Source organism: Falco naumanni, chromosome 5 (genome assembly GCF_017639655.2).
Source record: "Falco naumanni isolate bFalNau1 chromosome 5, bFalNau1.pat, whole genome shotgun sequence".
Lineage (NCBI taxonomy): Eukaryota > Metazoa > Chordata > Aves > Falconiformes > Falconidae > Falco > Falco naumanni.
Window position 1 is genome coordinate 75,995,921 of NC_054058.1, and position 27,806 is coordinate 76,023,726.

Consider the following 27,806-nt stretch of genomic DNA (forward strand, 5'->3'; position numbering starts at 1 on the left):
ATTCAAGAACACTCAAAGAAAACAATGACAAAATAGTCAACAGCATCTATATATAAACATACGTACACATATACAAACATAACATTTCTAAATGCAGTTATATGATAATTTTTTTCTGGTCAGTTGGATCTGTATTAGCCACAATTCTACAAAAAAAAAAAAAATAATGCTGTGTATGAGACTAATGTCCCAAGTTTAAAAAAGAAGTTTCATTTCACTCCTCCCCCTTCCCCTCAAGACACAGTCATAGTTCACGTCATAGCTTTGAGGCTCTCACGTTGCTGAGGTAAGTAAAATGGTAGTTCTTAGTTCAACTAATTCTGTTGCTACACTGAAAAGATAAAGAGCGAGTGAGAAGATGAAGTAGTAAGGGGAAAAAAAAGAGCTTGTGAATAGCAACTGAGGATGTCTTTTCTCAGTCCTCTGTTAACCATAATGCCCTGGAAAGAACTGAGATAATTTTGTTATACTGGTGTTCTCAAATCTGGAGTTTGGAATATAGTCCGGTAAATATTCTTAAATGGTTGAGTCTTCCAATCCCTTTCCATGTCAGTTGTACTTAACCGTGTTTTGCTTTTCTCTGCTTTTCTTTCTCATTATACATGAGAATGAACTGAGACCCTGAACATTTTTAAACACACTCCAAATTGATAGATCATCTGGATAAACTGAAGTAAATTTTCCTTATCTAAATGGAGAATTATTGGAAAGTTGGATGAAGATTTGGCTGCTAACGAATGATTGCCTGGCAACTTTCTCCTTTCATTTTCCCCATATTCCCATAAATGTAACCACATAAACAGTATGGAAGTATGTATCTCATTACTGGATTTAGTTGTATCTTTCCCTTTTGATTTAAAATGTCTGTTATGTTTATGTTACCCTATTAAGTTACCCTTTCTTTTACTTCACACTTATCTTTAACAGATTAACATGAGTGTAATTTTCTAACTTTGTTACATTTTTTCATGTTACTTCACTATTTGAAGTTTGGCTTTTCTACCAGAAAAACTAAACATAACAAAACCAAACCAAACCCAAATTCTAAAACAAATTTGTTTCCTTTAATCAGTGAAAACTCCCATGAAATAAGGTACTGGATAATTCTCTCCTATGATAAAGACTGTGGAAGAATATTTTGCTGAAAAGGGAAGGGCATATCCTTCATATTTTTCTAGCAAGAAAAGATGGAGTTTCTGGCTCTGGGCAGAAACGTTTTAAATACAGGAACCCATGAGAAAAAAACAGAAAATATTTCCTCTCAAACATGTTCTTTACACCTGCATAACTTTCTCTACACCCATACCATTAATAAGTTCATATTTGCTTGCTACCAACAGCTCCCCATAAGAACTCTCCTCAAAATCTTTTGAAGAAAATTCCAAGAAAAAGTGAGCACAATCAGAGGTTACACACAATCTGAGGGAGATATTTTTTTATAGCCTTCCAGCTCAATTTCAGGTGCGCTATCCCCTGGATGTAGGACCACAGTAATTTCTCCCAGACCAGAAGGCAGATATAGATGAGATGTTGGTAATAAATAGAAGATGTCAGAATATGAATGGGAATTAAAACTACGGAAGGGAGAGGACCCACCTGATAAATGGGGTACTCTTCCGTGTGAGCAAAACTAGTGAAACCTGGTCCTAACTGCATCAGCACCTCTTCACTCCTACATTCAGTGCAGCAGGCTTTTGCATTCGCCATTTTAACAGATCTTATTCAATCCTTTCTGATAGTGAACTCAAAGCAATAGACCAAGGAACTCATCTGGAATTTCAAAACAAGTTTTCTGTAACTCAAACGTGATATAAATAAGAAATCTAAAAACTTTGACATTCCCTGTTTTTAATTTTAAGGCTCTTTAAGCTTCTTTTGGGAGTATCCAAACCTGGATAAAACCAAGCCAAATTTTAAACTTAAAAAGATGATACAATTTGAATGCTGGTCTAATTCCTTGCGCTCTTTTGATAAAAAGCATCAAGAACAGCACCGAAGATAAATATAGCCACCACTATGAAAGTACTGATTAAGATAAAATTACTCATAATTCTTACGAACGTGAAACACTTGAAGGCTTCCTAGGAAACAATTTCAACAGTCCCTAGAACCTCTGCACTTCAGAGAAATGATGGAGCTAACACATGTTTCTAATTATCTTTGCAGACACTGCAAAATAACTAAAATGTATTCTAAGCTCAAATGAAATAATAACACTTTCCATCTCTTCCTTCTAAGCTGTAGGTTTTGCAATTAAAACAAGACACTGTGACTACACTTAATGTTATTTTAACACATAGAATATCCATCATTTTACATTAATTTTATTTCAAACATCTGAAAGGTCTCATCCAACAACTCTTTTGCAACAACAGAAAAATATCAAGGAATAAATATATTTTATAGTTTGTATGCACTCAGGATTTCAGTACAGTATTAGCCACTTGGCAAATGGCTCTTCTGGCCAGTTTGCTATGTGAAGTTTGGAATTTCCTCTCTGTACTGTCTTTTTTGAAGAGCTTTTTTACCCTTTTTGGATAATATTTAAACATTCAGGTAAGAAAAAGGGTAAGTTTTCCTCTTTGAATAGAAAGCTTTCTATCCTCTGTCAAAATCCTTGTTGAGTCCTCAGTGTTTGGACACTTACTACATAGCTCAGGTGTTTCTTAGTCTGGGGAGAAGGCAACACTATCTCCCATTGCCTTTTCAGAGGTTATTTCTACATTGCAGGTGAGCAACAGGTACAAACATGCTATGACTGTTGCATTTCTAGCCATATTGCTGGCTATCAGTCTCCACAGAATCTAGTGCATCCTTTAGATGAGGTGAGCTGGGGATATCTGCTGGTGTTTGGTTTGCCTGTGTCTGGTATCTCCAAATTACTTAGACAAAAGCTTGGACCCACGATAATGCACTAGGGGAACTGAAGACTTGACTTAAGGTCAGGCCATTGCTCAGAGCAAGTTCAGTACTGAGCTAGCACTTGTGCCAGAACAGTGCAGAACTGTCTACACAGAAGTGGAAAACAAGGAGCATCTGCTCCAGGTCCTTAGCTTCACTGCTGCCGTCAACTAGAACTGATAGAGATACGCTAACAATAAAATGAAGAAAAAAGTTAGCTAACTAAAAAGTAGCATACTACTTGGCTTCTTAAATGGCCAAATATAATAGTTCATATTGTTCTTAATTTCTGAGAATTTCTATGACTTCTGAAGTCATGAGGAATTTCATTACTTCTGAAGATTATGTCCTGGCAACTTCAAGATGGGGCATGCAAAAATGAAGGAAAAACAATTAAAAGTCTATAGAGGTAGTATTTTTAACCTCTGGGGCAACAGGTTTATCTTAAAAAAAGACCAAACAATAAACCTGCTCTAAAAACTGCTGGTCCCCATGCCAGAGAATTTAATGGTTTTAAGGACTTCTGTGACAAAATCATCTGATTCCCTGAACAATACCTAGGACAGTTTTTACCATCTTCACCACTTTTGCTACAGGGCTTGAAGGATGCACTTCATTTTCCAGAATGCTTTGTTTATACAGTTTTTATTACAACATATAGTAAAGCAAAAAATAAACTCCATATAATACACAAATGGAGTTGAGTCAGAAAAATTAAGGCTGGAAAGAACCTCTGGATGCCATTTAGTCCAACCTCCTGCTCAAAGCAGGGACAGCTTCAAATTTAGACCAGGTTACCTCAGGGCCCTGCCCTGTCAAACTACAAAAATGCCATGATTGAGTAAGGATGCAGTGGCTGAATAACTATTGCATCAGTTAGAAGGTAGTCTCTTTATTCTGCTGATTTATCAACAGCTCTTTTTACTTTTTACCCAAAAGAAGATAATGACTTGCCCTGAAATATACTGAGTCTAACCATTGACTACCTTACTTTATCTCACATATTTTTTCCAAACCATGCAGATGAAGAGTGAAATGTATTCCCTTTAGATGCTAGGAAGCATAAAGAAGATAAGAAGAGATGCCAGACTAAAGGACAATAATGAAGCCAGTGTATATAAGATTCTGATTCTTTTTAATAATATTTTTAAACTCATTAAATTATTTCAGATTGCTTTCCAGCAGTTATATGAAACAAGAAACAGCCTCAGTGAGGCTCTTACTTGCCTTTGACAAACATAGGGAGCCAAAACTGACTAACTAGCTCCAACTAAGCATCAGATATTTGGATGACCTAAACTCTGTTTTTAATGTGAAGCGTTGCATCACAATTTATACATGCCTAGTAAATATCATTACTACACTTCTTATTCTATCATATACATCACTTATTCTTCAACACGCTGCAAATATTCATAGATTTATAGAAGACTAACACTTCTAAAATTAACTAGAATTTCTCTACTCAACAATATCTCAGGCTTCAGCACATATTTCAAAGTATTTTAAGACAAGAAGATAAAGATCACTAATTTAAGACTGTAGATATTTAGTTCCACCATAAATTGTAGTTATCAGTATTTCAATGCAATTTTGCATTCCATTTTGTACGTTGAGAGACATGTTAAGTACAGACAGGAACAGCTATACTGCAGATATTTAGGGAATTATATGCCTTAAGTCATTATTGCAGAGAAAGGTTATGATGGTAGAAGGTAAAGAAAATTGCAGTATGATTTCTAAATTAATCCTGTCATTAGAGTTAAAAAATAAGGTGCAATCCACCCCATCTGTAACTACACACATGCTGACAGGCAGTAGATTTTTTAGGATAAGTAAGGGAAGTCCCCAGTAAAGCCTATTTATTAGTCTTTCAAGTACAAAAAGATTTGTCGCTGAGTTTTCTCAACGTTTAATTTAGGTGATAAACAACAATATCTGAAGTCATGAGGCCATTGGTTGTATGAATGCAGTCAGGCATTTCTATCCTGATGTTCACGATGAGCAAGATTATAACAAAGTAACAAATACATTTGTATAAAATCAAATCTATATATAAAACAGTTTTCCCTTAAAAGTACTATTTTACGGGGGGAAAAAATCACCTAAGTAATTTCTATTTGGAAGCTAAAACAATTTAAATAATTTAAGAAAGTGATTTTTTTTTTGTTTTTCACAGAGTGCTTCACAAATTATTTTGCCCTATTTCCTGTTCCAAGAAAACCATAAATGTAATGAGTAATAAGATAGCATGCACTTTTTAAATGTAGTGTATCATTCTTTCACAGAGTGAGGGCATAATGAGCCTGAGAAATTATTAATATGCACTCACTTTATTTTGAAATGGACATACCATTTATACTGAATTACTACAGAGTATTTCACATTAAAAAGGCTATATTCAGATGATGCTACATAAACAAGACAAAATGGAGTAGGGGTAAAGGTATACATGAAAAACATTAATAAGCCTACTTACAGTAGATATAGCACTGTATTGCCTTACACAGAGTTTCTACAACTTAACTTTTCTAATTACAGATGGATCAGCCAGGCATCCTTTAACGAAAAATAAACGGCTGAAAAACCTTCTAAAACTAACAAATAACAACTAGGAAAAATAATATCGTGAATTCTTTCCCAAGGCATGGTTCATAACAGTAGTTTTGTCCCCAGTTCATGGGAAAAAGCAATCCCTACATGGAAAATACCAAAATCAGCCACCATCAAGATGATACAGTGGGTGAGGAAATACTGCATCTGGCCAATTGTGTCTTGCATGGCTCAGTAGAAGAGAGGGGATAAGAGACTAGTAAGATAGGCATTTCAGGAAAGGAGACAGCTTTCCTGCTGCCTCCTGTGTGGCTGTGACTCTCAGGAGGAGGATACTGAGTAATCGGTACAGTCTTAGACCAGCTAAGATTGGTTTTATTGGAGTTGGAGAGGCTTTTGTATTTGGTTTGTCACCATTCTTAAGAGGGTATGCTGGTTTTTTTTCTCCATACACTTAGCCAACTACATCGCCTTCCATGGCTACAGATAAAGGAAATATTCAGCAGTAAATTCTAGATTTTGAGCAGGCAGATCTTCAGGTGTCATTGGAGAAACAGAATAAATTGGAATTTGCTTTAAAGGATCTATTTCTTTACAAATATAGTCCTCACCTTAACAGAAAGAGTGACATTCTTTAATCATGAGTTTTGTAATATGTATTACATTTACAATTGCTTATATAAATACGTTATCTACTATTTACATTCTATGCCAGTGTTGCATTTCTACGCGTTGCCATAATTCATAAATAAAACAAAGACCAAATTAAACAGATAGGAAATTTACACGGTTACTAGTCCTATGTAATCTGTATCTCAATAAGAGTATTAACAATTAAAATCAAATGGAATAGGACTGCCTGCCTTTCTGTGTCCTGACGTGTTCTCATCGATGCGTGAGGAAGTTGAACAGACAGTCACACAGTCCAGTGGACAACATAAAGACTGCTTGCATGAAGAAAGACTACTTAATTAAAAAAGAAAACAACTGAATTAATCAAAACCACTCCTAAATTAGAATTTGTTTCTAGTATGAATTTTAGGTATATATTCCACATTGTGGGTAAAACTGAAAATTAATCTAATTACCTTTCGTCTCAACCAAATGTATCACAGAATCACTGAAGTCAACAAAAAAATAAAAAATATTACTGCAGCTGTTGAATTTTGATACATCCTACCTCACCTCCAAAATTATTTATACGAATGAACCCAGATGTGCTTCAGGTTTGTTCATATTAATTGTTTGAACTGCTTACACAAATCTGGATGTTTTGCAACAACTCTTCTGCAGTAGATGTTAACTCCCAGGACAAAGCAGAAATCAAACAGATGGCAAGCTGTCATGTTTTAAATTGCCATAGTCACTAGGTAAATTAATATCTGCCTACAGTCTTTTAACTTCGTTGTTTTCTATTTGACCTACATTCCATTATCTGCCAGGAAAAAAACCCTTGCTCTAAAAAATCATGGGAAATGGCTCATGCTGCTTTTGATAAACTTTGTGTGAACAGTCCTCAGACAAGTCTGCTAAACCAAAATATATTACTACTTTAACCTTGCAACCACTGGGTAGTTCTGGAAACAGAATTAAAGTCTTCAGTAGAATTTCAGAATATCACGAGCTCTCATTTTTTTTCTTTATCTTTAGGAAGGTATGTCTGTGAGATTAAAGATATCTCTTCAATCCATAGAAGGAAAAATAGATTCCTAAAATGAAGATGAAGACTAAATGAGATGAAAAGCTACAAGAAAATGCCCTTTAACCAAACAAAAGACCTTGGTAGAAAATTCTCACTTGTGACTATCAGCTGTTCTTCAGTTAGATCTTTTTCACAGTTGAAAAAGATTGGCTTTTGCATGTCGTGATTGCTTATCTACTTTAAAGCTTGAAGTATAATACAGAATACTCTAGGGATCGAGAAAAGCCCCATCTGGGAAGAAACTTTGTTTACAAACTGCAGTTCTCAGTTTTGATCTGATCCAATATTTCTGCCATTAGTTATGCTGAATCAGCATCTTACAGTTTAAGATTGCTCAGTGCCCTTTCAAAGGGCAAAGACTTGTGAAAAACTCATTTTTAAGAGTTTGCTTCATTTATCCCAAGGAAAATAAGAGGCACAAAACACACAAAAAAGGCTGTAGCATACTACTTTGAGTTCCTGATGGAAGAAGAAAGATGACAAATTGTTGGGAATGGACATTCCGTGACAGAACAAGATGACCAGTCCTCAATTACAAAGCTTCCCCAGGTAGAAGCATACAGATACCTGATGGAGAAGTGGAACTTCCAGGCTCCAAACAGATTGCTGATAGCCTAGCAGCAGAACATCAGACTAATAACAAAATCAGGAGGATAACAGAGCACCTCAGGATTATAGAAATCTCATCCAAGGGAGGAAGTAACTATCAGTAAATGAAGGTATATAATGGATCAAGGAATTAATGTCTCAGGAAAAAGATGTTTGAAAAGCTCAGACATCTCACATTACTATCCGAACTTTCTTTTCTTTGACATTCAGCATCACTAGAAATTTCTGCCCTTCTTAAAGTTATTAAGTTCTAATGATATTTTAGGCTTTCAATGCAGCACAACAGTCATAAATTACAATATATAAACTACAACACATTTGATATGCATTTAAACATTTCCAGGCAATTCATAAGATGTGAAGCAAGGACAATTATTAAGGATTTTACAGATACAAAATAGTATTTCCAGTCCAAGTCCTACAGCAGATAGCAGAGTTCACTGCAAACCGAACAAACACCACTGTGGGGGGAATGCGGCTTCCCAAATAACAAGCATTTAGGAATTCAATTGTATTTCTAAAGCCCTTCAAAAGAGGCTGGTATAACTTTACTCAGTTTGACAGTAGGAGCCATGCAGGAGAAAAATGCTCTGGAAATACTTGATTTTAGACTGATAGAAAAAAAATCTAGGATCCTATTAATCAAATGAAAAATTTTAAAATTTTACTCACAAATTAAAATCATACATTTAATCTGTTACAAACACTTCAGTTTTGATGCATTTTTAATAAAACCAAAGTGGTGTCAGTATCTTACACGCAAGCTGGGGGTGTCCTTCACCTCATTGCTGGGGAGCTAGCATGATCTGAAAGGGAGAGATACACAGTTTTGCCACATAACTAAAAGCACCATGCCAGGTTCTGGGATGTTCACTTAGAATATAGGAAAGGTAGATTCAAAACCCATTTCCCAAGAAAGTGCCCAGAGCACTGTGCTATACAGGAATCCAAAGGAACTGTTGTAGCAGGTTAGACAAGTAGGTTTTTTTGCCAAGCTTCCCTCCTGTGCTATCAGTATAAACCTGTGGTCTCTGAAAAAGCTAGTAATATTCCAGAGATCATGAACTTACAGTGTATGTGTGTGACTAATGTCTGTTTAATGTTTAATCTGTATTACGAGTAATTTCAGTTAGTGTTTAGGGAAATAAATGGTTCAGATGGGACTAATTAAACAAGAACTGGTGTGAAAACCCTTTACTCATGCAAGTTATTTTGCTCTTGACAGCTATGAATGCACAGACACGTTCATATAGCCTTGCTTTGGGGCACAAGGAAAATGACATTGAACATTAAAAGTGCATAGGCACCATGTGAGAATGGCAAAGGTGGCTGGAGAGTAAAAATGAAGAAGTACATGGCAAACATCACCTACAATAGAAGTATTCCAGTTGGTGTGATTAGTCATGCAAAGTACATGATTAACTCTTCAAGCTGATACAAGGCACAATAAAAAGAAAAGCAGAAACTGAAAATCAGGAATACAGAAAAGAATACCACAAACTGATGGGCCCATGGGAGCTCCTTCCCTAGCTCTCTGCCTTACTTTAGAATTCAGGACATTATTCAGAACATCAGGCAGGATATGCTTTTGGTTTTCTGAATAATCACTCCAACAGCTTGGATCCGTGCATCAAAGAGCAGGGAGTGGAAAGGGTAACTTAAATTCCATTCCCTTCACTTAGAAAGGTTTTATAAGAGGTACTCAGAATCAGATAACAGTGAACTTGAACTGTGATGTGTCATACAAATCATGAATATCCCAGATAACTATTCTAAGCAGTGCTAAGCAAAATGGGAAGATGAAAGTGCTGCTCATCCTCCTTAGTCTGTGACCCCTGAAAAATGTTTAGAACCAAAACTGTATGTGTGTTTCAACATGCTTTGGGATTTAAATAATTCTCATTAATACATGTATTCAGTTAAAAAAAGTTTTAGGAAGAAGGGAACTGAGCATCAGTGAAGCTATTGCTGTGATAAACTTCAAACTGGGAAAGGGGCAGTTTTTCACCTTTTCTACCTGCTATGATAAAACTACAATCTAGTTTTGAAAAGCATTTTTAGAACACTCAAATATTAAGACAACTGATATAACACAGAACTAAGTGATTTTTTTTCTTCCCCCAAAAAAGAAAATACATGTACAAGGAATGAAATTAAACTGTTTAAGTAATCAGCACACAATGCATTTCATCATTTTGCTTGCATACATTAGTTCTGAGTCAGGAACACTCACTGAAACGTGCTACTCTTGCAAGCACTACCTACTTTGCTCTGCTATTAATCACTCGTGATGCAAGCACTCCCACCCATTTCTGAGAACAGTGTAGGCAGTCTGATAACTCACAGGCTTCAAGCTGCCCTTATAAAGTTGTTCCACTTTTGCATACTTCCTCATACTGCTAGTTTCTCTGTGAAGATGAAGCTGCTCATTTACTTAATCTTGACAGCTCTCCTTGCTTTAACAAATGTCTTTGCAGTTGTTTTAGAAGATGAAGAGGATGCTAAAGAAAAAGTTACTGAGACTTGTCCTATAAAGCTCAAAACTAATCGGAAATGTGATGAAGGAGAGGATTGTCCATATCAGATAAATCTGCCTCCGATGACCATCCAGTTACCCAAAGAATTCAGACTGCTTGAGAAGACTCTCAAAGAAGTACAGACCCTTAAAGAAGCAGTAAACAAGCTGAAGAAATGCTGCCAAGATTGCAAGCTGCAGGCAGATGACAACCAGGAAAGAAATAATAGAAATGAATTCCTGCTACCTGATGCAGAAACTCCAGCAGAAAACAACAAAATCCAAGATAACAGAGTAAAGGAACTGCAAAGCAAAGTTAACAGAATGGCAATCAGCTTGAAAAATGCAAAGAGCCAGATTCAGACACTTCAGGGTCGTTTAGAGAAGATGAGCCACATAAATATGAACAATGTGGAACATTATGTTGACAGCAAAGTTGCTAATCTGACTTTTGTTGTGAACAGCCTTGATTACAAATGTTCTTCCAAATGTCCAGCAATGCAACCGAGACCTGGTATGTAACCTGTTCATTCTTATTGACTGTATAAAGTGTCTGTGCATTTTACAAACATTAGCTAAACAATTTAAAATATGTTTTAACCAAATAGCTGTGTTACTAACTTTACAAGTTAAATACTTGTTCCTTCAGTGTTTATTTATACTCCTGTAAAACATTTCAGCTGCCACTAGAGGGTTACTGAGAGCTGCAGGTGTTCAGTGCCTCCTAGAACTGGACTTTATTATGGGATTTAAAACAGGAATTTTCAAAGGACTTTGGTTTTGCAATTCAATCCGTAAACGTGAAAAATTAGCTATTTTACACAGCACTACCCTTTATTAAGGATACTGAACATCAGTGAACTACACATATTTTCTCTTTGAATGAGAAGGGTTAATTTTCTCTAGGTGTGCCTTGGAAAACGGCTTGGTTTTTTTTCAATGTGAAATTGCAACTATTCTGAAGAGGTCTGAAGGCCCTTATTAAACATCAAGGGAATCTAGTAAAAGGTTTCGTTTTTTAACAGATGGATAATAAAAATAATTTTTCTATCATCACAGCAATTAACTGAAAGGTTCAGCTACAAAAGCTTATTAACAATATTTTTCAAGTGCGTAATATATGTACAATCATTTTAATACTATACCCTTAGCATGAAGCTAATATATAAGCAATATAAAACAGAGAACAGGTGTTATCACTGAAAACACTTTCTTCTTTTACAGTTCTCCTAATTAAGAAATAGAAGTAGTAATTTCTGCCTAAAGTTATTAAGAGAAGATTGAGGTGTTTTTTATTGTCAAAGTTTTATATTACATGTAAGAATCTCTGAAAACAAGAAATATTCACTAGATTGTCAGTGTATTCTATCACTTAGATATGATACATGTGAAGACAGGGCTTTCTAGAGATAAAGCAAAGAAAGGTCAGGCCACATTTCAGTTTTTAAGCCTCTGTGGGTTAGCATTCAAGTTTAAAATAAAACTGTTATTCTGTCTACTCATACTGAAAATTGAAGGACATATGCAGATGGTACAGTGCATGTACAGCTGAAATTCTTGCAAGTGTGAAAAGAGCAAATGAGTAATAATAAAGGTAATGCTTTTACTAAATCAACAATCAGCTTAAATCAGATATAAATCAGTATAAATCAATTTAATTCAGATAAACATTCACACACAAGAGAGTGATATTTGGTATATTGCTAATGTGAAATGAATCAAATTCAGGTACAGTAAGAACTTCATAACAGACTAAATTAGTTTTAGATATTTTTCACACTGAAATGTTGGGTACTGTTCATAGCATATGATCATGTAGATTTTCCTTATATTTTACAGTAACTGATGCTAAGTGTTTGTAGCAGCAATATGAAGACTAGCAAGCATAACAGCTACAACTTTTTCCTACACAGCAGCTATTCCTGCATCCACTGAAACAAATAGCAAAACTTTACCTAAATAGGAGTTGAATTTGATTATAAAAGCTTTGTATCTGAAATGTATGTTCTCTGTCAGTATCTACTCTGAAACTTAGTCCACCAAAGAACTTACACAAAGTTCAGTGAAATAAATAAGAATGTACTCTGTATTTAGATTTAGCTTTTAAGCCTTTGATTCTGATACTTCGTGCTTTCATAGATGTCTAATTTTCAGTACTGGCAAACAAGGAATCCCAAGTCTTATTCTCCAGTGAAGCCTGAGAATGCTCCTCTCTTTCAAGAAGCAGTTTAATTGTTTAAATTTGCTAGGAAAAATATGCAACTCAAGCCTGCAAATGAACATGCCCATAAATTCAAATCTGCAATAGGAATGAACATTAAGGTTTTGACTCTTAACTGAGAACTTGTAGGACCTCTCTGTATCACTTAAGAACATGGAATTAGAATACCATGCCTTTTTGAGCACAATGACCTTTGCACACTGGATGACACTGTGGATCAAAAATGGATTTTCAATCTGCAGGAAAAAACCTGGGGGTATTTTTCTTCTGAATAAAATACATCACCCATTGGTGAGAAAAAGCTGTGTTAACAGTAGATGCTAAAACTTTTCCTTACTGTAAAGCCAGCAAAGCCACATACACACGAAAGCACTGTCACTTTTCTAGCTTTGTCTTTCTAGGAATAACAGTATTACTACAATAGATGAGACTGTTTTATTACATTTTTTTCCTGCTCCCTAAAATACAGTCAACATTAACACATGAAACATTCCTAATGATGTTATGTTAGGTATCAAACGATGTTAACTGAACAATAGCCAGGTTTAAGTCATTCCCATATGGACAAAGCTTTTTCTCTGACATACTGCCAGATTAAGATTTAAATTGCAGACAGGGTGTGATGGTATACATTTAAACACAGAGAGCAGCAAGTGTGTAACCACAAAGCATTAGAAATATGGACTGAAGAAATGAGGCTGAATTTACAGGAGGTAATGAAAGAACAAAGAGTAGAGAAAGGGAGAAAAGGGAAAGAGAAAATCAAAATGCCCCTGTATTAGGCAGTTTTGCTACAAAAAACAATTTAGCTGAGATTTTTTGACAGCTAGCCAGTGCAGAGATCCCAAGTAGCACCTATAATAGAGTAAACCTGATGGAAAAACCCTGTTTCTCCCTAGAACTGAAACTGCTGTAATACCATTTCTTATGTAGAAGTCTCTCCAACTCTAGTTCTGTATGCCACTTCAGCATGGATTAAAGAAATGTTTATTTTTAAAATTAAATCATGTTTATTCTAACATTATCTGTTCTTCCACCAGTTATGCAAATAATGCAGAGAGACTGTGCTGATCATTACACAGCAGGCAGAAGGAGTAATGGAATCTACAGGATTAGCCCTGACCCCAGAAATGATAGCTTTGAAGTTTACTGTGACATGCAAACACATGGAGGTGGCTGGACAGTGCTGCAACGGCGTCAGGACGGCAGCACTAACTTTAACAGAACCTGGAACGACTACAAAAATGGCTTTGGAAACCTCAGCAGGGAATTTTGGCTGGGGAATGACAAAATTCACCTCCTGACAAAGAGCCAAGAAATGCAACTGAGAATTGAACTTGAAGATTTCAATGGTATCAGAGAATATGCAAAATACGAACACTTCTACGTGGCCAACGAATATCTAAAGTACCGTCTAAGTGTTCACGGCTACAGCGGCACAGCAGGAGATGCCCTTCACTACAGCAGGCATTATAACCACGATCAAAAGTTCTTTACGACTCCGGACAAGGACAATGACAGGTATCCTTCAGGAAACTGTGGAGCATATTACAGCTCTGGCTGGTGGTTTGATGCATGCTTGTCTGCCAACCTCAACGGCAAGTACTACCACAAGAAATACAAAGGTGTTCGCAATGGCATTTTCTGGGGTACATGGCACGGTATTTCTGATGATATGCCCAGTGGATATAGGCAAGCCTTCAAATCAGTAAAAATCATGATCAGGCCCAAAAGTTTTGAGCGGTAATTATATAGCTTTCTCTTTAAATAGTTTGCATTGGATTGCACTCAAAATCATGCTTACTCAGTATTATATTCTGAATTCAAGTATTCAGTTATGTTTGGCATAAAATAGTTCTAGACAAAACAACATACTTCCACAGAAATGTTTAGAGCTGATTTGACTCATATAACGAATTAAAAACAGCATGAATGTTTCTGAATAGTTATTGCTAAAACTTAGCACAGGTTAAGTCTTGGTATCGTTATGTAAATATTCTAAATATTGCTTCTGGTGCTTTTACTGACTGTGATATAACACATTTTATGATTTAAAACTTTTAAATGGTCTTCCATAAACTGTGTCTGAATGAACACCTACATTTTAACCTGCAAATAACTCAGAGGTATAATTGATAACATATACATTTGTCAACACTCAGAATGAAAATCAGTCTCTCTGACTTTTTCTATCATCTATCCTTCACATTTTAAAAGGTATACCATAGCAATATCAATATAAGTTAGGAAAAGTACTACAAATTATTATATTTAAAGGACTAGAAAACAGAAGGACACATGGTTTGCCCAAAGACACCAAAAAAGCCTTGAAGAAAACCTAGAAAATCTTATCCTCTTTATCAAAGATTGTTCAAAAAAGGTTGGTGGAAGAACTGAATACAAGCAGCGGAACTAACATAGAGAACACGTAATGAAAGACAACATTCTTGCATACTATGGTTCCTCCAATCAAGTTCAAGGTCCTATTTGTCTGTGGGAGAAAGGAGCCATTATATAGCTTATTGCACATTTATATAAGCAGGTGACAGGTAAGAAGAAGACACATCAAAAAGAACCCATGTCTTTGCATTAATGCCTCTAAATACGTACAATAAGAGTTTCCAGCACTATTTTCTCCTGAATCTTTTATATAAGCCAAACGTCACAAGATCGCTCTTGTAAAGACTTAAGCTCTCATTTAAGTACTTCTCACTCTAAGTACAATTAGACTAGACAATTAGGTACAATTAAGAAGGATTATAAATATTTTGTAAGATATTAAAAGATTGTGTTGTCCCCATTTTCTGTGTATCCTATTTGTAGCCAGAAAACATGAACACCACACTGGCAATTATAAATATAAACGAGAATATGTGAAATATTTTTTTATTCTAAAATATAAAAAATGAAACAAATTTTCAAATATTCCAGGAAGCGCAAATTAGAGATAATATTATTAAAGCTCACATTGTAGATAGTGAGCACAAATTTGACCACACGTATGTATTGCCTGCCCTAAAAAGGACATGCCTTTACAACCACTGCCTAACATCCTGAGCACAGGTGCAATTTACCTTAGCAAGAGGCTATTTTGCCATATTGCTCTCACCAATCTGTAGATGCAGACAAACTATACAAGACCGCATTTCTTTACCCGTTAAAGTGTGGCCTTTGCTGGCATAGCTTTTTTGATTAAAGGAGACATACCAAAAAAAAAAAAAAAAAAGCATACAGTTGACCTAAAACTTTAAAAATATGACATTTACTGTTTTTTTAAGATTGTAACAAGAACTATTATGATTACAAGTCATGAAAATGAGCAACACTGGCAATTGCTAAATTGTAAAATATTAATATATATATTTTTTTACGGAAGTAAATACTCTGAAGGACATTTTGGTGTGAGGTGTTATTTGGTTTATTATATTTCAATTTTAAAGAGCAATAGAAAATTTTTATTGCGAGACGTATAATCTTTGCTTGAAAACATGTTTTGAATCTATAGAATATTTATTTTGGGATAAAAAATTATTTTCTAAACGAAAAAAAGCAACTTATGAAGTATTGGTTAGAAGAGCAAATATCTAATTGCATATGATTATATTTAATCATTTTGCATTAAATGCACAATTTGCTCCTATTCATTATATGGTAACTAGCTAAGTATGACTTAGGAGTATCTATAAGCTTCTACTTGAAAATGTCTTTTTCCTGCTAAGTTGTTAGAAGAGAAACTGTCCTTTTTTTATCCTGTTTAAAGGAAACTTCATAAAACACAGAAATTTTACAGAATAAGCAAATGTGACTAACATCACCTAAAAAAGCCTTGTCTGATGACTTTTAAAAGGGGGGTGGGTGGGTAGGTGGGATAAAAAGGAAAAAAAAAAAAAGAAGAGAAAGGAAGAGTAATGCTGTTACACAAATCTGAGTATTACCTGCCTGGAACTGTTGTAGCTGAATCTTTGTCAGTGTCTACTAGTTTTACAAAGTGTAACTCCATCTACTTCTTGCAAGCATTATTTTTATTTTTCTTTGGTGTAATAAAATTAAGTCACACTTAAAACTGTACTACTGTCATGCATGCTTATGGGGGACTATAAAAAAAAATCTCCTAAATTATTTTATTGTTTTTCTGTAAAAACTGAACCAATAAGAAAACACAGATAACTTTAGATGACCAACAAAGATGACAATGTGACATGCCAGGATAGTAATTGCTAGTAATGACAGTACTTAAGAGATCCAGTTTATGACACTTCAGCTGCCAAAAAATACCAAAGGCTGAAATCTCAGACATCTTTTTGAAACTATTCATATTTTGGAAAAGAAAAAGTAATTGTCTGATCAAGAGTTTACAGAACCTGTACCTTTAACATGCAAGAGGAGAAGCATACTAATCTGTTTTTTGTATTACACACAACCTTTCATATCACATGCAAGTTTCATCAAGGCATGTGAACAGAAATAATATCCCAAATTAAAGCATACCATTTATTATACAAGCAAAAGCACTTGGTCTTCACTTAAGGCTTAGTAATTCAAACCATGTCTTTCAATTTATGGAGAACAACTATGTAACACTGGTTATCATATGAAAACAGTTGTGGTTTCAGTCTTTCTAATATTTAAATTGTGAATTTTAATGAAGAAGATTACTAACTTTTTTTGTTTTGCTAGCAAAATTCCTATGGGTTATTTCCAAAAAGTAAAGGCACAAACCCATCTGTTCAATGTGATCAGCCAAGCAGACTGTAATGTCTTGGCTTTCTATGCATTGCTTAAACAAAAAACACAAGGTGGGAGGGGAAACAACAGAGAAGCAATGAAAAGAAGGTTTGAAAACAGAGATTTTTACATTTTTTCTTCCCTTTTTTATGCAAATATTTGTTTCCTTAATGGTGTTTTTGAAGAAACTCTACAGTCAAACCCAGTATGAGTTGCAAACAGGTAGTTTGACAATTCGGTGGAAAATAAACTTGCATTTATATGATTATTTTCAAAGGAAATTAAGACGGTTCTCAATCCATACCTAGAACACTGTGTTTTGTAACTCAAACCAAAATCAAACAAAAGAAGAAAGTGACACATTTACTTAGCTTCTATGACTTACGAGTCACAGAAAAATCAAAACAAAGGATGTGAGTTTGTTTTCATAGAGAAAAAGAGATAAGAACTAAATACTGGCCTACGAAGGAAGAGATTTGGAATGTATTTTTATACATGTGTTCTTGCTCTTTTTTTTTCAGAAGATAAGAGTAAAAGAATATGATATATATGGGCCTGAAAGACACTGGCAAAAGTTTCAAAGAAAAATGGCTGAGCAATACCATCCACAGGCCCTGCTAAATGCAAACATTCTACCTACTAAACTGAACCCTTTCATTCACAGCTTTAATGAAACTTTTATGGAGTTACAGTACTTCTGCCAGAAGTTCATTTGGCTATCATCCTCAATGGTAACCAGAAACAGAAAACAATGTTTTAAGATGATGTGTCAAATCAAACCCTCATGCAAGCCACAAGAACAGGGTATGAATCACAAGGGTATTCCATGTGGAAAATAGTAAGTGAAAAAAATATCCCCAATTGCCTAATTATGTTCATACAATCAAGACAAACTGTAAGTCTAATTAATATTGCACTTCTACTGAAATATTATGCCAACATTTAGAATTACACAATAGAAAATAACAAGTTTTAGATACCTATTTTTTAGCAATTACATGGAGACAATGATTTTTATGGAGAAGCAGGATCCACTTCAAGAAACAGAAATTCCCATTTCTCGCTTCGGAGAGAGTACAAAATCCCCCCTGCTTACCTCTGCAGCTCAATTTCTATATACTAAACCCAAAGATAAAGAGTCTCAGGCAAATCTTTAAGCCTCTGTTCATTAAGGAGCATTTGGAAAAAAGGTGTTTTTGAAAAAGTAAACCAGAAATTAACTTTTTAACATGTAAAGTAATCTAATCCATCTAACAAATGATTCTCCACCGCTGGGCATTTTTACCGAATGTGTGTTTGGTTAACAGTGCTCCAACTTGCTCATCACATGGTTGTGTTGATGTAAACATTGTAAGCCAAGGCCAGGTAGACTTACAATTTTAGTACATGATCACCCTGTTTTGGAATATCAGGTCTCAAATACATACTTTGGGTGAGAAAATGGGAAGAGGGAGATAGATTTGGAACATGACAGCAATATGCTTGTCTTGTTAAGCCTCACAAGTTGCAGAAATTGTTGGGAAAAGGCCAAAACACAAGAAGATGCTGCAGTTAAAAGTTATTTAGGGAGCTGTGATTCTCCTGTGTGGCATGAAATTTGCACTTGGCTTTATAACAGCATAGAAGAAACGACACATCATAAATGCTTTCAAACATGCTTTTCAGGAATGAACAGAAATACCACCTGCTTTGTGATAATCTAAACACATCCAACAGCTTCCTGGCCTTGTTCCCTCACAATGTCACCTGCTAGTAGTAAAAAGAATCTCTCAATAGAAAGAGCATATTACTCTGGCTCTGCTCCCACTCCTGCTGTTTAAAAGCATCTGTAAATTCACCCCACTCCTCTATAGCTTTTTATAGGCGTTACCATCAATTCGAACAATCAACTTTCCTATCACTACCACCAAGTGCTTTAACATTCACTATGCAAACCATTGCTTGCTTGCTGAAAGCTGTTGTAGAAAACCCCAGACTTCAGCTTACAGACACATTATCATCCCTAGCTGACTCCAACAGTGACCGTATTAACTAAGTTAAAAAAGGTTTATTTAATTAGTAGTCAGATTCCTCTGAGGTGGAGGCAAGATCTGTCTTTGCTGTCTGTGCCAACATACTTATACACCTTTTTTGTTGTGTCAGGAGCCTTTGAAGCATATAAAGTGCAGTGTGCCAGGATCAGCTTAAGTTTGAAAAGTTTGCATTTAACAGCTGTGTTAAGATTTTTAAGTCTTGGATAGAGCTCATACATGTTTGGAGAGTACTGAAACAAATTACCCACTGCTATGGTTACCATGCAAAAATATACTGATGATCATACTTTATAAGACTAGAAAGCACACTACAGTACGTGTAGGTGAACAGAAATTAAATTGGTTCTCATATAAGAAGTTTTTATCTTAGTCTACCAAGCTAGCTTTTCTAGTACATTTTTCATTTAAAGATGTATTGATTTTTTTTATTTTTTTTTTTTAAAGGGAAGTTGTTTACACTTACCATTTAGCCTAAGTTAGGAGAAAATTAAAAAACAGCTTGTTAGCAAAAGAAATTGGAAAAGACTATATTTTCTAGAGTGGCATTGTTAGATGTTGGAATACCACTGAAGAAACAGATTAAATGATTAGTATTTATATTTGAAAGTTGTAGCAAATCTTTATGTGATTTTGTCTTCTTTCCTGCAGCACAGATGAGAAAAAGAGAAAAATGAAAAGTACCTTTCCCCCCTTAAACCACATTCAAACACTGAATATATGCATCATTCCATGACATTAAAGCTTTTCCAGCTAGCAGATCCACATGAATCAGCATCAGATCAGCAGAAGCAAATTTTGCCTGAGGAGTCTTTGTCACAATACTGTTCATTTTTTGGTAAACATGGAGATTTTTCTGTGTTTCCAGTAGAACCAGAGTTTTGGTTAACATCTTCATTAGCAGTTCAACCGCTTTTGGCAGTCAGGGGTAAGAAGTTCATTAATCTCAGAAAGACTCCAAATTTCAAAATAGTCATGACAAATATTCATGAAAGGTTCTTTTCTGCTTCCTGACAGATAGTGACAATAGGACTCTTTGACACCAGCAAAAAGAAATATTAGCATGATAGTTACAATTTCCATTAAAAAAATGCTGCGCAAATGAAAGATTTGCTGGTGGCATCAGGTGGGGGGGGGACAGTTCATTTTATCTTTATAAGATACAGATTGCAACGGTCTGATTTAGACAAATCAGAGAAAACACCCAAAGGAGTTTATTCTTCTGCAGGTTTAGATGTAGCAAATAAACAGATGATGTTCATTAGCAGAAAGGCATTATTATGATATTTTCCAAACAGGGTACCCGCTCACTGTATCTAGTAAATAGTAAAGCACTTTTCTTTCACAAACACACTATTTTATGGAATGGATAGCTCCCTCATAGCATGCACTACAAAGACATGCAAGACTTAATGTTGCAGAATCCTTCATCTGGTATTGTTTTAAAAATTAAGGTATACATTTGAATGAACTAACAACTATCTTTCTAACCCAAGAACATACCAACAAAAAGAAGAGAAAGAAAGAGCACAGCATAGAAAAGCTCAGAGACATTACTCTTGAGTAAAGTCTAACAAGAACTGCTAATACAATACTAACTGAAAAAGATAAATACAAACTAGGAGAAACTACCATCCCACCATGTGATTTATCTTTTTTCTTTCCCCAGAAAAAGAAGAGCTTGTACCCAATTTATAAATAAATGGAATTATTAGAATTAAAAGATACTAGGCTCCATGACTGACTTCTTCTAAATAAAAGAACCTGAAGAATACTAGGTTTTTTATAGTCTCTTTAATCAAAAAAGATGAACCAGTAGGTTTTGTAAGCAATTCATCAACTTTGTTATATCTTTGAAATCTTGCAAAGACAAAGTGGATGAAAAACTGTTCCTGGAGCACAGCTGTCTATTCACTATCCAGCTGGAAAGATGTATAGAGTAGGTCTTTTTGTGTCTGGGAGTAACTGTGATTTGGGTAACAAAACAAAAATTAAGCAACAGAAAAGGAGTTGAAGACTGCAATAGATTACAAACTAAATATCAACAGCATCATTATGACAAGCGATGTTTTATTTATTGACGTTCCCACTAAAACAAGAAAGCTTGGATCAGGTGGAGGAAAGGAAAGAATGACCTGAGTGTCCTAAGGGAAAAAACGCAACTATAACAATGCAAGGAAGGGCAAAAATGACGGGAACAGAAATTATGAGCGTGGGTAGGAGGCAATTTTTTAATGAGTCTTTGTTATTTTCACTCTGCCTAATCTTGTCATTTTGAGCATTTAATCCAGTTTCATGTCATGTTCTGTTGCTTTTTCTGTTCAAATGGCAATTTCAGTATGTCCTGAGCTGCTTTAGCAGTAATAGTGTTGTATCAAGAATGACATAAGGGTAAAGGAAGAGGTAAAATGTATTGTATTATTATCTATTGAAAAAAAACCCATAAATTTGCATGCAAAGGATGAGTATAAATGCAAACCATTTTGCTGAAGCTAGCTACCAGTAAATACTCATTTTATAAAATCAACAGCTCTTGAAATTTAGACAATGTACGTAACAAAATTCAATAAATTTTTGCTGTCTTTTAAGAATTAGATTACATATATATGGTCTACAATGCACTAAATTCAAAATGAAAAAAGTATAATTTATTGCATCTTAATATAGCATTTTTTCCATGAAAGTTATTAAAATGATGCAGATTTATTTCTAACCTCGTATACTAGAAGAAAACAGGATATAAGGGAAGATTCACAAGTCAAAAAATTCCATTAGAAGTGTTAGAGCAGAGGCCTTTATTTCAACGACATAGCAACAAAAGCTAAAGAAGTGGAAAGTTCGTTTTTTGAATGTATGACAGTTCTCTAACCAGTATCAGTGGAAGTACTGAGTCAGGCTGATGTCAACTTATTAATAAACAAAAGCATTTGGTGAAAAGAAGCATGTCAGGATGGACTGAATGGTCTTTGTTCAAATCTCTATCCAGTTTGTAATATTTTAACCTAACCCACAAGGCTAAGCAATGTTACTGTGTGTTATTAAAAATTAAGGAGAGAGAGCAGATGTTTGACTTCTTGCTATTTATATGTTTGACTGCTGTTCATATGAGAAAAACAAGACTGGGTTGACTGGAAGGTTTACTGCTAGAAGGGATATATCTGTTCTCAAATAAATCCTATAATATCAAAAGGTGTCCCTTCTGATAGGTATTTGCTGCTATGCAGGCATAAATGACTAGCTATTGAACAACTGATAATATCATACAACCCTGCTTCTGTGGAAAAATTCTGAAAGCTATTCCAAGAAGTTGAAGCCAGTGTCAATGCAACAACCTCTATGGTGACCGAAGTCATATATTTATCTCTGAATAATGTATAAAGTTCAACAAGGGAAAACAAACACATCAGTGGAAGAGAAGAAATGTGAATAAGGGATGAAAAGCCAAATTGACCCATAAAGTACAAGTATGAAATGTTAAAAATTCTGTAAGAATAAATGAGTCATAGGTCCCTTTTAAAAATTGAGAAAGTGACCAAAAGACTTCATTTATGAAATCTTATGCAAATTGCTTACTTCAGTTTTCCACTGCACATTTTTTTCCAGAGTTGGGAATAACTTCTAATACTAAGGTTACCCTGTATTTCCCATTAATGTTTTGCAATGTTATCAGTTAAACAAGTTAGCCTTAAATTTGACATACAGAATAACTTCATTGGAAAGATTTTTCTGAGAAAAAAAAAAAAAAATCAGTCAAATGATCTGATGAATTTATAGAATAAGTCTAGAAAAATAAGTTTTCACCATGATTAAAGATAAGGAAAACAAAGCAGAAGTCTAGAACATAATTTAGAATGTTATACCATCTAGTTTTATTTTATCTGGAGAAGGGTAGGGGGTAAAGATATCTTGTACTAGGCATATGCTTCTTGTTGGCATATCAAAAATTCTTCCACCACTGAAAATCTATTGAAAAAGAATGGGAGTAGCTGGAAAATAAAGTACTCCCTGAAGTGCAGTTTCCATACTTTTAGTAGATTGGAGGATTTCTGTAAGGTGAGAGGTCAACTCCCTCTGAGACTTGAGCTGTCCTGGAGTTTTGCAGCTGCCTTGGACTGAGAAGAAAGGGGTTTTGTGCTACAACAATACTGGAAGCTGTGGCCTCAGCATATACTGGCACCAGACTGAAAGTGAAAATCTCTCTCTCCCCTGTATACTTCACTTGAATGCACAAGGAATTAGAGAGAGATTAGCTGTGCAGCTTCATGCTGTGTTTAGCAGCAGGATAGGAAAGGGGCAGTCCTATGCTTCCTCTTCATTACAAATTCTCACCACTTCTTTTCTGCTGACCTTAGGTCCAAGGCTGAGAGACAGACCTGGGCTAGCAAACCCATTTGACAGATCCAAGCTGGAAAGAACCCAAAGTAAAGCAATTGAAAGGAAGAACTTGAAGGAAAACGTGAAGTATGAGCAGAGCCTGCTTATGATGCAAGAGAGATGTACGTTTTTATTATAAAGAGGGCAGAAATCGATTGCTCTCCACTGTCCCTATGGGAAAGACAAGAGGAAAAACGCATTATCCACTCCAAAACAAATTTAAACTGGGATTTAGGAAAAACTTTTTTTATAACTTAACTGTAGAAATGATGAAATTCTGGAAAAGGATGTCCAAAGAACTATCTCCATCAATTAAAGTTTTAAGGAACAAATTAGACAAATATCGGCAGAGAATCTACTTCAGTATAAATTCTGGATTAAATGATCTCTTAATGTCTCTTCTGGAATTACATTTTTAAGGATTCCGTTTGATATGTATTTGATATCTTAAAATCTAAAGTATTTCTAGTATTCTAAAAGTTCCCTTAACACATAAAATTCTGCAAAAAAACCACCTGAGTTCCAAAAGTTTTCTTGTCATGATCAGTTATTAGTGCCTCAGGAGCTACTTACCTTGGATTTTTCCTGCAGCTATTGAGCCCTTCTAAAAACCATGATGCAATTCAATTACCCCTACAGCTAGAATACTACCAAAACAGTATCTCTCCATTCTCATTCCCTTTGAAGCCACGATCACTGAAAAAAATGATATAGTTATCTATTAAGCACACTATCTCCAACAAGAATATGCCCCATCTAAGTTTCTGCTTCACAAGATGTTCTTACCACTTAGAAAAAAATTCAGAGAAGAATCAGGGAAGCTACAGATTGCCTATAGTAACAACTTGCAATTACTAACAACAAAATACACATTTCAGATTAATTGATTTGGATGCAATATGCACTGTTACAGACAGAGAAAGCTGGAGTGCATGGTACCTCATCTAAACACTGAAATGCAGGACTTGCTGTTATATCGGTGGACCCCTCATCCCGGCTGTAAACTGTTGGAGCTAGAGCACAGATAGGTTGCTCCTCGATTCCCAATTCAGTGTCACTGGAACTTTCTTCACCAGCCTGACTCATTGTTTGAAGTTCTAGGAAGTAACAAAAATACCAAAATACAGTTAATTAGATGGGATATATATGATTGTGCAAGATAAATGTGTAGCGTAAAGAACACAATGGTGACATGCGAGACCCACGTTCAAACAACAGAAGTCACAACATGAGCCAACTAGGTGGATCTACAGTTAAAACTTCATGAAAGACTTGCAAGAGGCTGCATAATCATTGAGTACTTTAGAAATCCTCTAATGGTTGGCTATGTTACCATCACATAAATGTTAGACAACATGTGAAATTATTTCTTAAAGAAAAAGCATTGAATAATAGGTTTAGGCTGGAAAAGGCCTCTGGGGTCATCTAGTCCAATTTTATGCTCAGAGCAGGGCTAACTTGACTTGCTTAGGGTTTTGAGCAGCTGAGTTTTCAAAATCTGTTAAACTGGGGAGTCCAGCCACTGCCTTCAGGCAGGTCCTTATAGAAATCCCCTAGTGGATGGGACTCCCATAGGTATAACTGCTACGGAATCATAGAATCATATAATATGAACATTTCTCAGTCATTTCCATAAGACTAATCCAAGAATGTGTTTCCCCTTCTCTCCATCCAATATAAGCCCATCCTTCATGGTGTCCCTTGACCTTGCAGGGAGTAATTACATAGAAAAGGAACCCCTTCACAGAACACAGAGATCTTGAGGAAAAGAACTGGTCTAACTCATGTGAATAATATCATTAACATTATTCATGTCTGTAAATCATTGCATGGCCATACTTTAAAAAAAACACAACAAAAAACAACACAGAACCAACTAAATCCCCAAACCACAGAAAATCAGAAAACATGATAAAAAATCCGAGGAGGCAGAAAAACAATGGAAAAAATTATTATTATGAGATCTCTTCATGTCAGAACTCCTACGTAGTACTAACATTTCAGTTACATACCAGGTTGCATTTTTAGTATCTGTGACCTCTGCTAAAATAATATGACCCTGAAAAATATCTAAGTGAACAAATTCAAGAGTAATAATAAAACTCACAGGATTCAAGCTGTATAAGCTGTATTTTGATCCCTAGTACAGTGTTTTCTTCCCCAAAAGAAGGAGCTTTAAAAGAGGCTAAAATCCAAATTTTATAATAATAGCTTAGTATGATCTTTATCCTGAAGAGAGTCCTTTTTCAAATTAGGTAACACAGTTTTTAAATAAATAAATAAATAAATAAAAGTTGGAACAAATAGGGTTGTTGGAAAAGATAACTTTCCTACAATTATATTTGAGAAAATGCCACTTTCATAGCCCTTACTTAGGAACAGAAATCTCTTAAGATTCTTGCATTAGGAACAGCTAGATCAATGACATTTATTAATTGCTTCTGAGCAAGATGAGACCTATGTCATAAAATTACTATAACTTCATGCAAGTTCACTTTGTGTTTACTGTGTCAGTCCAGCAATTGAGAATTACGTTCCCAGGCATCAATAGTCAGAACTCTCCAAGGTGTGAAAAAATGCCGACCGAGATGGAAGAGGGAAATGGGAGGTGGAATACAAGGGTATGCAACGCTCTTGATACCCTGATAAGACACTAATGTTTATTAGGTTGGTACTTGTCATTATATCAAATGCCAGTTAATTGCTGCCAAAAATACTCTCTGGCATAACAGTATCTTAAGAGTTTTGCATATTCAAAGAGTTTTAAAATACTGATCTTTTGCACGAAGGCAGCATGAAACAAGACTTCAGGAGAATGATAAAACAGATACGGGATGACTAAAGAGAGGCAATAAGCATCTTACAGAGAGAGCAGAGGGGAAGGACTTCTGAGGCACACAGAAGACATAGTGAGATAGGAGAGCCATAGAGTATTTGCAGAGCAAAGCACAGCACAATGTGGAGACTGAACATATGTGGAGGAATTCAAGAATTCTTTCACAGGTTTGCTGCAGCTGGCTGTAGATGAAATGAACAGACAAATCATTATCACAGTACTTTAGTCCAAAATTTTGGGAGAAAGATTGCCAACTTCTGCAAATGGTCACCTGACACCAGGAGGTCTTTCTAGATTGTTATGCAGAATAGCTATTATGCAGAGAACATTGTATTCTGCTGTTGGACAAAATCATTATACAATCCATATCAGCTGCCAAAGATGCAGAACCCACCTCAAATTAGTCAGTTTTTACATCATTCAGCCTTTCACATAACATATGGGAGACTTTTCTCTTTAAAGAGAATTATCATAAATAAAGGACAATCAAAATTAAAACTGTAATAAAACTGAGAAGAAAATTTTAGAATATTTCAGTAGTACATACCAGATTTCTCCAATGAAACAACCAGAGCAATTTTGTATTCAAAAGCCAGAAAGCTGACAGTTAAGAAAAATAAAATTCATTTTTGTAATTGTGGCGAGATATGAAAATGTTATATTGTGGGCATCCACCTTTTAAAAAGTTACTTGTCTATAAAGGTAGTGAAATTTAAACTGGCAAGTTTATGACTTTCTTCAGTGCTGTTTGGAATTCCTTCAGGAACATTCTGACTTTTAAGAGAGATTTCAGTGGCTTATTTGCTTATGGAAAAAAAAGCAATTTCAAGATCCCTCTTGGAGGAGTCAAAACATTGTGAAACAACTGTAAACATCATAGAGGCCAAGAAATAAACTCTGAAATACTGTACATAAACATGTATACACATTTATAAATAGACAGCAATTTTTCAACTATAAAGAACTGCTGAATATTTTAGCATACACATTTCATGTTTATGGCTGCTGCTGCTGTTTGTTTATTTCCCTAAACATATTGAAAAAATTCTGACAGAGGGAAAAACACAGTGGCAGAAACTCCCAGCAGAACAATGCCAAAACCCGAGAGCTTCATGGGTGTTTCATAGGCATTCTTGTTGATACTTGTATGTGAAACATACAGTTGACACCAGTCAAGAAATACACTTCCTAGCAGTACAGTAGTACAAGAGTCATCACCAAGACTCCAATTTGCTGAGCAGGGAGAGAACAAAAACAATCTTCAGAATCCAAAAATTTTATAATATCATGTAAAGACACAACTATAGACAACTGAGAGGAAAACAATTAGACAGCCTTAG

The 27,806-nt window shown here is 35.2% G+C and overlaps 2 protein-coding genes across 2 annotated transcripts in view; one reads left to right on the forward strand and one right to left on the reverse strand.

Moving 5' to 3' along the window:
* CCDC146 (coiled-coil domain containing 146) overlaps positions 1-24,718 on the reverse strand; it is a 66,299-nt gene extending 41,581 nt beyond the window's left edge. The window contains 1 exon segment of the mRNA XM_040593901.1: positions 24,570-24,718. Within this exon segment, the coding sequence (XP_040449835.1) occupies positions 24,570-24,716 (147 nt within the window). The 5' untranslated portion in view covers positions 24,717-24,718.
* On the forward strand, positions 10,104-15,727 carry FGL2 (fibrinogen like 2). The gene is made up of 2 exons (XM_040593902.1): positions 10,104-10,794; positions 13,542-15,727. Exons 1-2 carry the CDS (start codon positions 10,182-10,184, stop codon positions 14,246-14,248), a joined length of 1,320 nt encoding a protein of 439 aa, XP_040449836.1. The 5' UTR covers positions 10,104-10,181; the 3' UTR covers positions 14,249-15,727.
* Positions 24,719-27,806: the final 3,088 nt, after the last annotated feature.